This window comes from Mesoplodon bidens, assembly GCF_964165515.1.
Source record: "Mesoplodon bidens genome assembly, chromosome: 11".
Lineage (NCBI taxonomy): Eukaryota > Metazoa > Chordata > Mammalia > Artiodactyla > Ziphiidae > Mesoplodon > Mesoplodon bidens.
The window spans coordinates 29,943,541-29,959,889 of record NC_138167.1 but is presented as its reverse complement, the minus strand read 5'-3'; the positions used below and the strand labels follow the sequence as shown (position 1 = coordinate 29,959,889).

At 36.9% G+C, this 16,349-nt stretch overlaps 2 protein-coding genes across 2 annotated transcripts in view; both read right to left on the bottom strand.

Annotated features, from left to right (window-relative positions):
• PTPRB (protein tyrosine phosphatase receptor type B) overlaps positions 1-9,704 on the bottom strand; it is a 117,070-nt gene extending 107,366 nt beyond the window's left edge. The window contains exons 1-2 of the mRNA XM_081249367.1: positions 9,606-9,704; positions 7,941-8,336 (exon numbers count right to left, since the gene is read on the bottom strand). Coding sequence (XP_081105493.1) covers positions 7,941-8,336; positions 9,606-9,660 — 451 coding nt within the window. The 5' untranslated portion in view covers positions 9,661-9,704. The remainder of the gene's footprint in view (positions 1-7,940; positions 8,337-9,605) is intronic.
• Positions 9,705-10,343: 639 nt separating this feature from the next.
• The window catches only part of PTPRR (protein tyrosine phosphatase receptor type R), a 269,501-nt gene continuing 263,495 nt past the window's right edge, over positions 10,344-16,349 (bottom strand). Inside the window, exon 14 of the mRNA XM_081248853.1 lies at positions 10,344-11,529. Within this exon, the coding sequence (XP_081104979.1) occupies positions 11,436-11,529 (94 nt within the window). The 3' untranslated portion in view covers positions 10,344-11,435. The remainder of the gene's footprint in view (positions 11,530-16,349) is intronic.

The following is a 16,349-nucleotide window of genomic DNA, read 5'->3' as shown; positions in this document are numbered from 1 at the left end:
TTCCATTTTAGACCACCACCTTTTTTCCAAAGAAAGAACCTACAGAATATTCAGGTCTGGTTCCCCTTCACTTTGTGCCTATGTTTTTAACTTGTGCTATTTAAGAAGCAGGAAGGAAAATTTAGTCTTAACATTTGATTTCCAAATTTCATGAATTTCAAAGCAGTGATCTGCAAACTTTGCTAGGCATCACATCACTTTTGGGGCTTGTTAGACAACTGAAGCCTAACAGCCCTACCACCCTCCACCCCCAAAATTGTGATTTAGTAGGTCTGGTGTGGGAACCAGCACCTGCACTTCTAATAAGTTTCTCAAGTGTAATATACATCCAAGTATATAATCTTATCCATATATACAATATGAGGCAAAGCTGAATTCTAATCATTTCTTATGTGGACACTGAAGGATTATAAAGTAGATGGGAGGAAAGAAAATACATCCTAAAAATATATAAGGTGATGAAAATAAGTTCATCTTTCTATTGCCTGAGCTCTTTGTTGAAATGGGTGCTATGAAATTATACTAAAAATAGTAGATCTTTGGATGTTTTGGGTTCTATAAGTCTTCTGATGTTCTTTGAAAAGGTATATACATTTTACAGTTCATGAAAGAACAAGATATATTTTGACAAATGCAAGGAAAAGTTCTTACACAATGGAACAATATGTTGAAGCTATTTTTAAAAAGCTTTATTGTACCATTGCCACTACATTGTTTCCATATTATACACAATTCCTCTTAGAACACAATTCAAAATAAGGCGGACCGTCCTGGGTCCAATCTCAGAAGTTTTAGCATTTAATGTGTAAAAAATAAAGTTTAGCACTGATAGCTCACCTATAAGATGATTTGCAATGACTGCATCATATCAAGCCCATATTTCGAATACATTTCTTAAAAAAGCAATATGTATTTTAGTTTATTAATTCATCTATGATTGCCTCAGAAAAAATCAATAATAGAAATGGAATTTTTGTATAATGATAATAAAGACAATACACAATTTGTTAGTTTCCCTCTTTTAAAGGGTACAAAAAACTTTCGAGCATATTGAAAGAAATAACTTGAATAAAGCTCATTTTGGAGATAGAATATTTTAACTATATTGATACTTTCCATTCTGTAGGAAGACACCAAATGTAATGTGCCCTTTAAAAGTGGGAAAATAATCTGGAAAAGAGTTAACAAATGAAACAGAAGATACCTTAGAAAAATGATGATTTGTATATATATATATATATATATATATATATATATACATAAATATTTAAATTTAATATATAAAATATTTTAAACAAGATTGGGATAGAATAAAGATAAAGTGAAAGGTCTGGGAATTATAATAGTCTAACTAATTATTAGAAATGGTAAAATGAATAATTAACATTTCAGAAAATGTAGTCAATGAAATAAAGGATACATTAAAAAATACACATGCCTAAAATTTGAAAAAGTGAGTAAGGAAGTGAAAAGTTGTTGAAAAGAGTACCAAAGATGGAGAATTTACAAACAATGGGAGACACAGCAAATGAGAAGGCATAATCAGAGGTTAAATTTTTTTTTTTTACAGACCTTAGAAGAGATGCAAGATTAGAAAAAAGTAAAATTAATAAATGGACATTGATACCAGGACATAGCATAGTAAAACATCAAAGCATAGCGTAGTAAAAAACTTGGGTTAAAAAATAAATGAAAGCTTAGCCAATCAAAGAAATACTTTTCAAAAGCCAATTACTACTCAGCTACTGTACTATGGGTTGCCTTATGAAGATGTGCCTGGTTTATCCTAATGCCCCATGTTTTCTTTTGGGAAGGTACAAACACACACATTGGAAAAGGATGAGATGGTGGGGTAGAGGGATGGGGGGGGAAGAATGGCTTAAAAGTTCATGGCTACCAGGCTGCGGGAGAGACATGCTGAGCCAGAGGCTACTTAAACAGGGTCAGGGCAAGGGCAGATGGAAAGTGGGTGAATAACTTGGTGTGTCCAGGGCTGGCTCATCCATTAGCACATTGGAACATTGCCTAGGGCCCATGAAATGATTTAATTTCTTTGAAAATAATTTTTCATAAAGAACTTTCAGGGTCAAAGAAAATGTTAAAAATTTTTTTTCACACATCATGAAAGAATGAGAATGTTAGGACACATGAAAATCTATTAACTTATTTTATGTTTCCCAGTGGAGAAAGGGACCCACAAAGATATAAGAGCACATATGAAAGTCATTTGTGGCCCTGGGTGTGCCCTGATAAGTTCATTGATGTGTCACAGGTTGAAAATTGTTGGGGGACTCTGGATGCTGTGTTAGATATTTTTTAATGATCGTATAAAGCATATATTAATAATCAAGACCAGATGATTTTCAATGATCATGTAAATACATGGTTAATTGCAAGGCCCATGTTGTTATAATGATGCCAGGAGAAAAACTCTAAAATGGCTGTGACAGCCAATTTGGTCAAAGTAGAGTCTGTGTATGCAAAAGACACTTTCGGTTTTGCTTTGTTCATTTCCCATCAAGCTCTCTGTATTTACAAGCACTCCTACCAATCCCTAAAGGAAATAAGTTACTAAAACCCTGTCTCCCAAGAGCATACATGATTATTTACCTATTACAAGGCTTATGCAGTTTATTCCCTCACCTGTATGAATACAATTAAACAATTACTTTAACCAACAGGTATATCAAGCCAGCCAACAATATGATTTACTTCAGCAGTGAAATCTCTTTTAGCGATTTTACTAACTCAACTATATCAGGGATATTGAAAATATGTCTGCAAAAATTTGCCTGTCCTCAGATAAATATGAGAGCTGAATGAATGAATCTGTAGTAGATGCTGAATAAATGTTGACTGGCTGGCTGACATATACAATGTTTCTCTTCATACAATATGAAACATCTTAGTGAAAGTAACAATTTTAGACAATCATCCAGGTGTTTATACTTGTAGGGAGACTTGGCATTCCTTGGAATAGGTATCCAAAGGCTAGATGGAATTTTGTACTCTTCATCCAGAAGACCTAGAACTACATGAGCATAGTCTACCTGCCAATAGATTTGTGCTGGTGCTGTGGAAGCTCTTTTCAAGTTTAGAATGCTTGTATTTCCCTCTCCTAAGGATTATTTGCTTAGATATGCTTGCAGATCAGTAATATCCTTTGAGTAGATTTCTCTGTTACCCATAAAAAAGAGGGGGCCAATGAATGAGTTATTTTCCAGATCATGTAGGTCCATAAAACTTCAGTGATTCGGCCACTGTAACCTTTGTTGTCTGCTTGTGGTGTCAAGACTATTTCCTGTTGGAATAGATGCAACTGTAACTTTTGATTTAAAAATTCTTCTTAATTGGGAAGAAGAGAAAAGCAATAGTCATGACTTCGATAGTGGCATAAAGTAGTCCTTAGCTTTCCTTTATTGTTCCCAATAATTCTGATATTCAGCACCTTTTAGAAGTTGAAACATTTACTAATTTAGACAGCATTTATTGACCAAGGGAACCAATATTACCTTTAAAGGAGATGAAGATTTCTAAGTTATGATCCCTGTTAACAGTTTTATAGCACAGTAATTTAGTTTTTCTAACTCTTTTCCTTTTGCATCTCCTGTATATATAAAAGACTTGGTCATGGAAAAATGATTTTTTCAATTGAATTTCTAGTGAACTTTCCTAGAAATGTACAAGTACCCCCCAAACTGTAGACCAATATAATTTTCGCTTTAGCTTATAAGGTTTTTGCTATGCAGGAAGCCCTTTACTTAGGAGTGCTATGTTTTAAGAGCTTGTAAATTAGAGATTTGAGCCTCAGAATGCATTTTTACTCCTAAAGTAATAATAATCCTTAAAAAGTCAAATGTGTGATTATTTAAAATTGCTATACTGTTGAACAAAACACAATTTGGTTTTTCCTTATTGCATTATTGAGGACTGCCTTGTGTGAATTTATAGAGACTGAGAAATTATACACAAAATATTTCTAAAAGTCATACTCTTAATACAGTCACTCCAAGGATGTAGCTATACAATATAACACCAAAATATAGGGAGGAAAAATTAGAATCTGTCAATCACTTGTTTTATTGACACCCTGCTAAAGGTAAGATGGTTTCCAGATAACTGGATATCTGGCAACTGATTGACAAAAGAATATATGGGGAGAATGAAATTTTGTAATTTTTAGCCAGATGTGTTGGCATTTTGGAGGCAATGCTTTTTATTATTACTCTTACTATTCAGAATAATAGCTATAAGGCTCTAATTTTTTTTTTTTTTTTTGTGGTATGCGGGCATCTCACTGTTGTGGCCTCTCCCGTTACGGAGCACAGGCTCTGGACGCGCAGGCTCAGCGGCCGTGGCTCACGGGCCCAGCAGCTCCGCGGCATGTGGGATCTTCCCTGATCGGGGCACGAACCCGCGTCCCCCACATCGGCAGGCGGACTCTCAACCACTGCGCCACCAGGGAAGCCCCAAGGCTCTAATTTTTTAAAAATTGATCCTAAAAGTTTGATTTTTTAAAAAAGAGTCTGTCTACCAGGTACACTTTTTTTTTTTTTTTTTTTTTTTTTTGGTCCAGAATGAAGATGTGTAGTATATTCTTTAAGGGTAAACTTGAAATTCAGAGGGAATGGCAAAAATCTCAATCCATCTTTTCTTTAATTTGGTATTCTACTATGTACTGGTGATCCTGGTTCTACACAATCTATATATTCTTTTAAATTAGATTCCCATTAATTAGGTCCTATTAAATTCTATTTGTCCATTAAAAGTTTGTTTTAAGGGGTTTTATTTATTTATTTTTAAAGTCTTTATTGAATTTGTTACAATATTGCTTCTGTTTTATGTTTTGGTTTTTTGGCTGCGAGGCATGTGGGATCTTAGCTCCCCAGCCAGGGATCGAACCTGCACCCCCTGCATTGGAAGGCGAAGTCTCAACCGGTGGACCACCAGGGAAGTCCCAAGGGGTTTTAAAGAAATATAAATTATATGAAAATTTAAAAAGACAGGTCAATTTTACATTCTTCTCCTAGTAAAAAATCATTGCAGTAGCGCTGATTATTTGAGGAAATCTGACCCTAGTATAGGTCCTTCTCTCAAAAACCTTCACATTAACTTTTGAATTGAATTTTAACCCACTTTGGAAGCCTATTCGATTCACCCTCCCTGTATAGAGGGACTCGAGTAAAGGAGAGGTAGAAGAAGAAAAAAAGGTGTCTTATTGAGAATGAAGCGCAGCTAAATTATGACAAAATCCAGTGGGCACTCAAAGGATTGTTTAAAAAGTATGCAATTTAAGAATTATCTTTTAAATGAAAAACAAAACCCCACAGTTGCTTAATGTGACACACTGGCAAGAATATATATTGGAGGGAGGGGTATTTTTTTTTCCTACTTACACTCTATTGTAATTATCTATTTACTTATTTGCCTTCCCCATTATCCTAAGAAGCAAGACATATTTAGTGATTCTCAACTTTGGCTGCACATTAGAATCACCTTGGAAGCATTTAAAAATTATAATGCCTGAGTTAGTTGGCCTAGAGGATGAAGCCTGGATATTAATACTATTTCAAAGGTCCCACTGGGATTCTGATGTGAAGCTTGGGTTGAGAATCACTGGTGTAGAGTACTTCAGTTACTAGCACAAGCTCTGGCACCTAGTAGGTAATAGAGAAATATTACTTAGATACTTGAATGGCATCATGAATGTTTCCTCTATGAAACAAATATGAAATGTATAGTTCAGATTTTGACCTTCACAGGTATGCTTTTACTGAAGAACCTAATTTAAAAAATCACATCCTATGGATTAACAACATGCATATTTGTGCTGCTTAAGAGTGTAGTGTTTAGTTATCAACTCTTTAAGAAAGGACATTTGGAATCATTCATCACAAACATCTGCATGCAATTTAATTTTTCACAATGGATTCTCTAGAAAATCAGTGAGTGTTCATGCTATGGGTCAACCAATATCATTCTGTGTGGATCGAGAAGAAAAATGTGTTTGTTAGCTTATAACCATGTTAAGGCAAAAGTATACATTGTACCTATGCATATTCAAATATAAGATTTTTTTGAACTAGAATTGTACAAATTTTAGCTCTGCTTTTTCTAGAAGTCCATTTTTTTCCCAACACACATTATCAGGCATTTTTGGATATGGCATGTTCAGTGGTTAACTGTAACTGGTATATTGTATCTACTTTACTTTTGAAGTGAAGTCCATCACTGGGCATGTTTTGTATGAAGGTCAAAGGAGATGGTTTTTCCATGAATTATCTTCTATCTTAAATAACCCATATCTACTGAATCCATATGTGCTTTTAAAAAGTTCTAATGAAAGAATATTCTTCTAAATAAGGTTTGATTAGGATTTGGGGAGGAATCTCACTTCTTGTGTACAACCATATACCTTACAACTGAAATATTTACAATGTTTCTGTGTTGTTTGGGACAGGCCTAGTTAGACGAACTACAGGAAAGGAATTGTATGAACTGGTGCTATATGCTGTATACTTTCTGATAAAGTGAATTTTCTAATTAACATTTACATTTTTTTAATCTTACTCTCATATCAGAAATTTTATAAGAACAGGGACTCTTCTTGTATTGTAGAAGAACCCATGCATTTAATTGGCACCTAATTAGATGTTTGTCTAATTTTTGAAGTGAATGAGTGACAGATAACTGTTCAAAGATCAGTGTGGTGAAAAAACTCATATAAGCCTCAAAAATCAACACCTAATAAAAAGATTTAAAGGTACAGGGGATGTTGATCCCCAGATGAGGTTGTGAATCAAAATTATTTGGGGAACTTTAAAAAAAATATCAAGTATCATGCCCAAATATAGATTTCTTGGAATCAAATCTTGGAGATGATCATAGAGGAAGAAATGATGGCAATGATTCCCTCTACTCCTTCTCCCCACCAGATGATTCTGGATGTAGCCAATTGGGCAAGAGTCTGTGTAAGCATTTGGGAAGTACTATAAAATGGAACATGTACTGGTAGGGGAATCAAGAAACTTGGGTTCTAATCATACCTCTGCCACTTAATTATCTGGGACAATTCCCTTAACCTTGACAAATTTTAATCTTAATGAACGGCTTCATTTCTAGAGAATTCCTCCAGTGATTTATACCTAATATGTAATAATTCTTTTATCCTTCATGACTTCCTAAAGCAAACCTCTAATAGAGGAGTAAATAAGCAATAAGATGATTCAATAAAATAGAAAATTAAGCCATATCCACAAATAAAAATTCCTAGTCTAGGACTGAACTGTATGTTGTACCAGAAATTTATGCATGTGTATACAAGCTTTTATATGTGTCCATCATCTAGGTTATATCCATCAATGATCAACAAATTAGAAAACTCTGTGGCTGCACATTGGTTCTTACCATTTCAAAATATATCTCCAAAAAATATCTACCCTTAAACATTAGTACAAGAGATTGGCAAAAGCATAATTTATTATCTTCCCAGTCTTAGCAAGCACCATTATGATGTTGTAATAGTTCCTCATAATCAGAGAATAGAAGTGTCTAAATCAGCAAAAATATTAATTTCCTGATCATTGGCTTTAGTCATTGCATATACATATGTACATAGAGCTACATACCCACATTTAGTAGTACTTAACCAAAGTGCTTAATGTCTGGAACAAAAGAGAAGCTTGAGAAATATTTGTTGAATTAACAAAAGAAGCAAGAAAAAAAGGAAGGAAGAATGAGAAATAGGCAGAAAAAGTTGAGCTTATTTTAATGATGATAATGAAGTTTTCCAAGTCAGTGGGTATCATGTGATCCATTTCCATTAGCTTATGAATCTTCCATAGGAATTTTGTTGGGGCATGTGGACTTCCCTTGAATGTGAAAAAACAAGACATTTAGCAGAAAAAGTTTCAGAATCGATTCTGAAAGGAAGAGCTCACCTTTTTTAGAGCAGAGGCTTTCATTGACTGGTTTTCCCTCTTCGTTGACATCTATTTTCATCCAGCTGTGGAGGTACTTCCTGCCCTTCTTGACCACTACCCTGAAGCCTTGTTTCTTGAGAAAGAGAGAGGCATTTTCCACCTCAAGGAACCCTTCCTTCTCATAGCAAGTCCATCGAGGTGCCCGGGAGCAAGGGGCAAAGATGGCGGATCGGGAAGGGCCACCAGAAGAATCAGAGATGCCCAGGCACAGAGCAGATTTAACATGAAGGAGCTTTCCATCCTCAGTCCACATCCACTGTTGATTCTGGCTGGTCCCATTGCACAAGTCCATGACCACTCTCTCATTTTTGAAAAGGCACTGTTGTTTCTGGACATGGACAATTTGAAACCCCTCTGGAAGATGAGAAGCTCATCAAGTACTACGTAGCAAATCATAAGGCCCACCAGAAAACAAAACAACCTACCCACAAATCAGCCAGGTCAAAGTACGAGGTTTACTTATCTTTTGCAATTGCTATCATTTCAAGTGACTATTCCTAGATTCAACACATGTGATTTAAAATCCCAAAGCAGACAATGTCAAAATGTCACACTTAGCTCCCTTTCTTTTCCTTTCACATGGCTTAGGGAAGAAAATACACCCCCATTGAAATAATGAAAGGAAGCTTGGAAAAGAAACAAAACCATCCAAAGAGTATGGTGTGATATTTTAGCCCAAATAATTAAATATGTTAAAGTTATAAAAAACCCAGTTCCTGTTTTAACCATTTCACTCCTTCCACCTCACCTCCATCCCCCACTCTAAAAAAGCAACCCTTTTTCCAAACCTTAAATTACTATTGCAATAAGTGTTAGTATACAAATGGACTAGTTTGAATACGATTTTTAAAAATTGGATATATTTATCCACAAATAAAACAAAATTTCCCATTCCTCTTAGCACAGCCTCCTAGCTAATAGCAACCAAATGAAAGTATTGATTATCACAAATTAAATTTTTTATAATCCTAGGGAGAAGCATTTCTCTATTTTGTGACAGTATCTACAATCTTCCTTCAAATGCTAATAGATTAAAACAATCACCTATTCTCCATGTAAGAAAACTAAATACTCAATTGTTAAACATCAGGATTAAAAAATGAGATATTCAGGCTCAAAAACCATTTTCAAGGTGCTTTTACTTAATTTTCTCAGCTCTCCCATGAAAATATTCAGACGTTTCGAATAACAACTTCCAAATAAAACACACCACAGTTCCCCAACCCCCTTTAATTATATTTCTTATATTTTCTTTCTTTAACACAAAGGAAACAAAACTATAGCCTGTCAGGGAAAAAGCATGGAGATGCCACAGACTGTTACATAATGATACATTCTTCCCCCCTCAGGGTTGCTTTACTCTCTGCTGTAAAGATGCCATTCCAGGAGCTGCCTGAGGCATTTGGAAGACACAAGAGAAGGCCATTTATTTTCTTTTGGAGAGAAATCTCAACGGTGTGGGCATGGCAGGCTCCTTTTATTCCCCCTCCTCATCGTCTTTGGCTAAACTGCCATGGAGACCCGGCTCCATTTCCGCCTTGTTTCAGACACTTTTCAAAGGACAGAGACTCCACTGCTGGCTGTTGGAGAAATGCCTCAGGAAACTGAGGCAGACCCACTCACCTGAGTTCCCGAAGATGAAGCAAGTAAGAATCGCCACGTAAAATTCAGCCTCCATTTTCCACTTAACGACTGTTCATGCTTCGCTTGGAGGAAAAAAAAAAATCTCCCAGATAAGAGAAGCAAAGACTAGGAAGGAAATGTGCCTTCATGGTGGGGGGAAAAGTCAGTGACGAGCACTTCCTCCTATTGAATTGTTTGGGGGAAGTTTTACACCAGTTGTCCTTTTCTGTTTCCTTAGAAAGAAGGGATTATGATTGCCTCTCTTTTTTTTATGTAGAAAAAATTCCAGCCTTCAGGAGCAGAATAAAACTTGTAAGTTTTCTTCTACCATCCCTGCGGCACAAGACTACTTAAGCTCAAGAGGGAAGAAAGGAATTGTAATCTTAGGTAACTGAATGTTCCTACAACATTACATCTCTTCAGGTGATGTGATTCTGCTGAACAAACAGAAATCGTGTAATTTATGAGAGTCTATGACAAGTGATACAAAGACATAAACATGTACTGTTTGTATAATGATAGCTGGCAGCCTATCGAGGAAAACCACATAATGATGGCACTTCTAGATCATTATCTCTCAAGTGATGACAATACTACAGTTTGAAATAGTCAGTTCCACTGGGGAGAGGCAGACTAAAATTAAACCCATCCCACTATCGAGTTCAGGCTTTCCCCAAAAGATAATGGTCTCTCTTCAAATAGGAAAAAAAAAAGTACATGCCTTACTCAACATTTAGTATTAAGAGTAGTTTATTGGCAGTAGGAAACAAAGTCAACATAGCTGCATTAAAAATTCATATTTGAACAGAACATCTAGTGTTTGCTGAGTGTAGTTCATTTTTTTTAAGCTTTATTTGTCTCTTGAGGATTAAATCCTTTCAGAGATTTAAGGATATCCATGGCAGCATCCTTTTAAAGAACCTCTGGAAATGGGACAGGTTACATCATTCCCAAAGGCATCTGCCTTTTGCTGGGAGAGAGATTTCAGGTAGACAGCATATTCAAAAATTCTTTCTTAGTAAAAGAGAGACAAGTATTTAAAATTCTTAACACATCATAGTTGCTACAAATTTGTTTTTCCCTTTGAAAGTAAAATGACTCACAATGTAGAAATACAGTGGGTAGAATTCTGGAGCAGAAACCACCTCTATGCCCAATAGTAGAGAGTAAATACATATATACCCAATGACAATCATTGTGCTCTGTAATTGATTGGTACGAGGTACTGATAAATACACATTTAATAGGTAATATTTTCAAGACACGTTTCCATATAAAATAGTTACTGCTTCTGTTTTTTTTTTTTCAAAAACAAGGACTTATTTGTTAAAAATCCATTTTCAATCACAACTTTAGCGGCAAGATTCTGGTAACTGAGAAAGGAATTAGCACTTAAAACAGGAACAGTTTAACAGCTGACAGTCTATTCACAAGACAGATTTTTTGCAAACATAAAAGCATCTAAACACACAATAATAATTTCTTCAGCAGCTCTTCAAGTCGTCATCTGATGATATAAATTTCATACATATATTCTGTGTGGCAGATAGTCAATACAGACAAAACAAAATCCTCCTTAGCTGTGTGAGAAATCAATCATACCTCCATCATCAAAGGACCTTCAAAATAATTTAGGGGATGCTTACAAATGCATTCATATACACAAGAGGCTGGCAATCTTGAATATGTTGCCATCTTCCACAATCCATGTCCCAGCTTGGCTTCACATCTTCTCTTTTCTTCCACTGCAGGAAGCTCCTTCCAGAAGCCTCAAGTGGGTAATTGACTAATCACCCCTAGAGAGCAATGGCCTGGTAAGTCTTCAGAGAATCACTGGACAGTTTCTGCCGCAAGTCTGCTCTCGTACAGGCACAGAGCGTGATGTACAAATTCATACTGCTCACTGGTTTGGACCATTCCACCCCTGCAAGGAAGAGATAATATAATAATTTATTGCTAATGTCCCACAGTCTCAAGTAACTCAGCAACCACACCCAAACGCAGGTGTTAGGCTAAAGACACATAGAACAGTTGGCCTGGTGATTCTTTTGTTATCCCTCTTACCTATGTCCAGATGACCCAACTGGTGAATTTAATATGCTTATGTATATAAAGGGATTAACACAGTGCCTAGTACACAGTAGACATTTGATTAATTTTACCAACATATTGTCACTGGAGAGGCAGTACAGCCTCCTGGTTAGGTACTTGGACTTTGGAACCAGACTGAGTTCAAATCCCTCCTATGCCAGTTCTTAGTTGTGTGATCTTGGCCAAGTTCCTTAAAACCCTTTGTGTCTCAGTTTCCTCCTCTGTTAAAGTGGGAGAATAACAGCACCTATTTCATAGGATTGTTTTGAGGGTTAAATAAATTCATGTATCTGGAGTGTTAGCATTACTTCTCGGGTGCATTATCATTCATTTTATACGGATTTATGCACTTGGATTAAAATTGATTGATGTAGGTTTACTAAACAAAACTCAACTGTGAAATGTTGCTCTTTCTACAAGTAAAAAAAACTACCTTGGAATGGTCTATTTGAGTATGTCACGTGAAAGCAACCTTTGGGGGTGGTGTGCCGAGTATCTAAACACAATAGCAGATACTATGTATAAAATAGACAACTAATGAGAACATACTGTATAGCACGGGGAACTCTACTTAATGCACTGTGGTGACCTAAATGGGAAGGAAATCCAAAAAGAGAGGGGATATATGTATGTGTATAGCTGATTCACTTTGCTGTACAGTAGAAACTAACACAACATTGTAAAGCAACTATACCCCAATAAAAATTAATAAAAACCCCCCACAATAGCAGGTGGGTCCTTATATGAGTTGGAAAGAGAATTGGTTCTTGCTTTTTTCCCTTTGTCATTTTCATTATCACCCCTAGATACCTTATGGGTTTTTTTTGCGGTACGCCGGCCTCTCACTGTTGTGGCCTTTCCCGTTGCAGAGCACAGGCTCCAGACGCGCAGGCTCAGCGGCCATGGCTCACGGGCCCAGCCGCTCCGGGGCATGTGGGATCTTCCCAGACCGGGGCGCGAACCCGTGTCCCCTGCATCGGTAGGCGGACTCTCAACCACTGCGCCACCAGGGAAGCCCTATAACTTATGTTTTAGTTTAGTAGAAGGTATCTGACTTCATGAGAAGTAATGATGCTTCTCGTTATACATAAAATAGCTATATGGCATTTTTTTTTTTTGATAATGGTTCTTTTACATGGCAAAGCTACTGATAGTTGTGTAAATGTTACATATTTTTTCTGCTCACTGAATAACTACATCCCTATTAGTAACTATTTGAAGTCTTATAATCTTCATAACTCTACAACCAATGCTACAACCAATTATAAACTTATGTTTTAGCTAGTTCTTCCTAGTGGCTCTTGTTACCATTCAAAATAATTATTTTGAGGCCTTTGAGCACTTCAACTTAAAAAATGAAATATACTGCCTCACTGTAGTGTGATTTCTAGTTAATGGTAATAACTAAAACTGGGCTTGTACCTACGTTTACTTACCCACTGCTATAAACACAAGCTTACAAGATACTAAAGCAGTAAGATTTCACCCTTTTAAACTAAGCAGTGATATTAAGTTAGTAACACTTCACCCTTCAAAACGACACTAAATTGGTCGACATAATGCCCAAATGATGTATTTGGCAAGAAATAAAAAGGTAAATATATGCTTTTTGGTGACTGCAACTTATTGGCAGAAATATTTCATTGGTCCTCTTCCCTAGAACTGCACAGGCAACTTTCTGGCCAAAGTGTTCCTTGATCCTAAGTTGACAACAGGAATGGCCAGCTGAGGATGTGGTGACTTTTCCTCTTCCTAGCTGATGACTTCTGGGCACACCTAAAAACAGCAGGTGTCCGGAATATGCCGGCTTTGACTGTGAAGCTTGGGAGATCCAGCCACGGTAAATATTGAGGCAGCTCCAGGGAGCTGAGAGGTGCCTCCCTTCCTCTGGCATCAGCACAGCTCATTAGTCCCCCTCCCTGAGCTGCAAATGGTATGTGGAGCCTTATATGTGCTCCATCTCACGGACTCTGGTCTGTGAACTTCTTCCCACCATTTACTTCACACTGAGGCAAGATTTTCCCCTGATTGTATGTTCTGGTGAACACTGGTATTTACATGTCCAACTGGTGAATGAATGAAGGCACAGTCTAGGTTTTAATTACCATTTTACCCCAGATAGGTTAGCAGTGTATTTTAATGCTTGGAGGATACTTACTATGACATTCTGTTAACTAAGTCAATGTTGTTTCTGCCAGCAAAGTTGGAGAAGATGGGGAAATGAACTCATTAGTTGTAGGTTAGCAAAATTCTTGTGGGTCTCAAGGCTTAAGGAAGGTATATGAAAAGTTAGGTTACTTCCCACTTGTTTTGAAAAATAAAAGGGAGAGCATTGACATCAGAGGGATCGTCTGAGATCATGTATTCCAACTGCCAACAAAATGTTGTCTTTCCAAAAGGGAGCAGTCTACATGGTAGATGGTCAGCTAGTTTCTGCTGGAGTGCTCAGCCTTTGCCAAGATTGGCAGGGAAACTTCTGAAGACGTTAGAATGAATCTGCCCCTCTCTAACTTTCACCCGCCCCATTGGTCCAACTGAAATAACCCCAAGAAACCTTAAGGCTCCTCTTATAGTCACACAATAGCTCTCTAAATGCTGGAAAACAACCATCAAAGTCCCGTAATCTTTTCTTCTCTAGACTAAACATCCTGTGGTCACTCAATATTTCTGTGCAGGCTGGTTTCCCTGTCACTCACCAATCTAGTCTCCCCTTTCTACAGGCTGTTTTTATCAAATATGACCTTCTTAGAGTGTTGTGTCTACTCCCAATGAGATCCAGTCAGTGGGAATATTTTCCCCCTTGAACTCCACGTTATAGACCAATGAGTTTGCATCTACAGGTGCACTGGGTGGAAAGATCTCACAGTGCCTACCTAGTGCCTGGTGCTTTGCAAGCATTTTAGGATAGTAAGTGAAGCTTTGGGTTAATGAAAAAGTCCACAGGATTTTTTTGAATGTGAAAATTACAGCTCTCTTCCATCCTGTACTTATGCTATTGAGTTTTTTCAAACTAAATGCAGAACTTTTTGTTTATTCCTATTAACTTCAACTTGTTGGTTTCAGCACAAAGTTCTTATTTACTGATATCACTATTTCTATTATTCAGTATATTAGCCTCTATTTCTCACCCCCAGATTGGTGTCTCCCAGATAGTTAACAAGCATGCCTTATGTCTTTTTATCTGTCATTTATAAGGTAGTAGAGAAAGACAGAGCTAAGATAGGGTCTTTATTATAAGTAATTTGATATTGTGTGATATACTGTCTAATCCCATTCCAAAATTATGTCTAACGAGGTTTTAGATCCTTTAAGAGCAGGCATGATGTTATAGTCTTTGCATATTTGCAAAAGTGAAAAGCACTTACTAGTCCTAAGTAAACATCTGTCAAGTAAGTTACCCAGGCCATGCTGTCTCATGTTATATGAAAACATATAAACTCCAGACTAAAAGAAGGCAAGGGACATCCCAGAATGTATTAACTGGAGGCTGACTCAAAATCAGGAACTCATTACACTCATCTTTTAAAATATTAAATTTCCAGTTGCATATATTGGTATGTAGAATTCTCTGTTGATCTTTGTAAGAACTTGAATTCTAGGATTACCCTGCAGATTTTATTCTGTTATGGGACAAATACAGTCTTCTTTAGGCTGGCCATAGTGAAAATACTCAAGAAGCTAATATAGTGCTTATATACAAAATACATTTATGGAATAAATAAACAACGTGAGATTAATCATGAACCCTCAAGAGAGCCCTGTACTGATTCAGCCTCCAGGAGAGCTCTGACTTGGACTGCAGGTAACTTTCAGGTCAGACAGGGCTCCATGGACTTGCTGAGGCCTGGATCTATATCACTGATGTAAAGTTCCTAAGCAAGCTGGTCTTTGAAGGTAAGAAGCAGGGATGCTCTTTTTATTACTTTAAGAAGCATTATCCAACTCCCTTTTAAAGAGCAGGCACTAAATAATCTTTGACCTCCAACAGATCATAGTTTAAACTTGACCAAAGTTAAGATTTTAAAAGATTTCCATGGTGATCAAGATGATGCTTCAGTGGAGAAAAGTTGTCATCAGTCGGGCAGCACGCCGACATCACCACCATTACCTAGTACATTGTATTAAAGCATTATCTCTCATTGGAGAATCCTCTTTGGGCACAAATCTTTTCCCAGGGGGTATAATGCATTAAGCTACAATATCTATTGCCAAACAGGAATCAGATTATCAAAAAAGGGCGAGGTCATATAAAAGCAGGGCAAGGCAACCCAGTTAGCTGTGAGAGTCACTGTGAGTTTGAAAAGGCACTTGGAATGCCAAAACATCACGTTCATTACCAGTAGGGACCAAAGTGTGTTAAGAGGTTAAAAGGCACCATACACTGTTGTCAAGACAAATCCTGTCACTACCACTTACTAGCTGCTTTACCCTTATTACATAATCTTTGCCGTGCTGTTCTCTCATCTGCAACATGATGAGGTATTCAAATAAGAGTACCTGCCTCATAGCACGGTTGTGAATTATAAATGGGACAGTCCATTTAAACTGTTTATTAGCACATAGCCAAGCACTTGCAGGTACCATAGTGCTAACTGTTTTTATTACTATTACTCTTTGGTGCTATCTGGTCAAACAGGACTAGTTGGAAGGCTC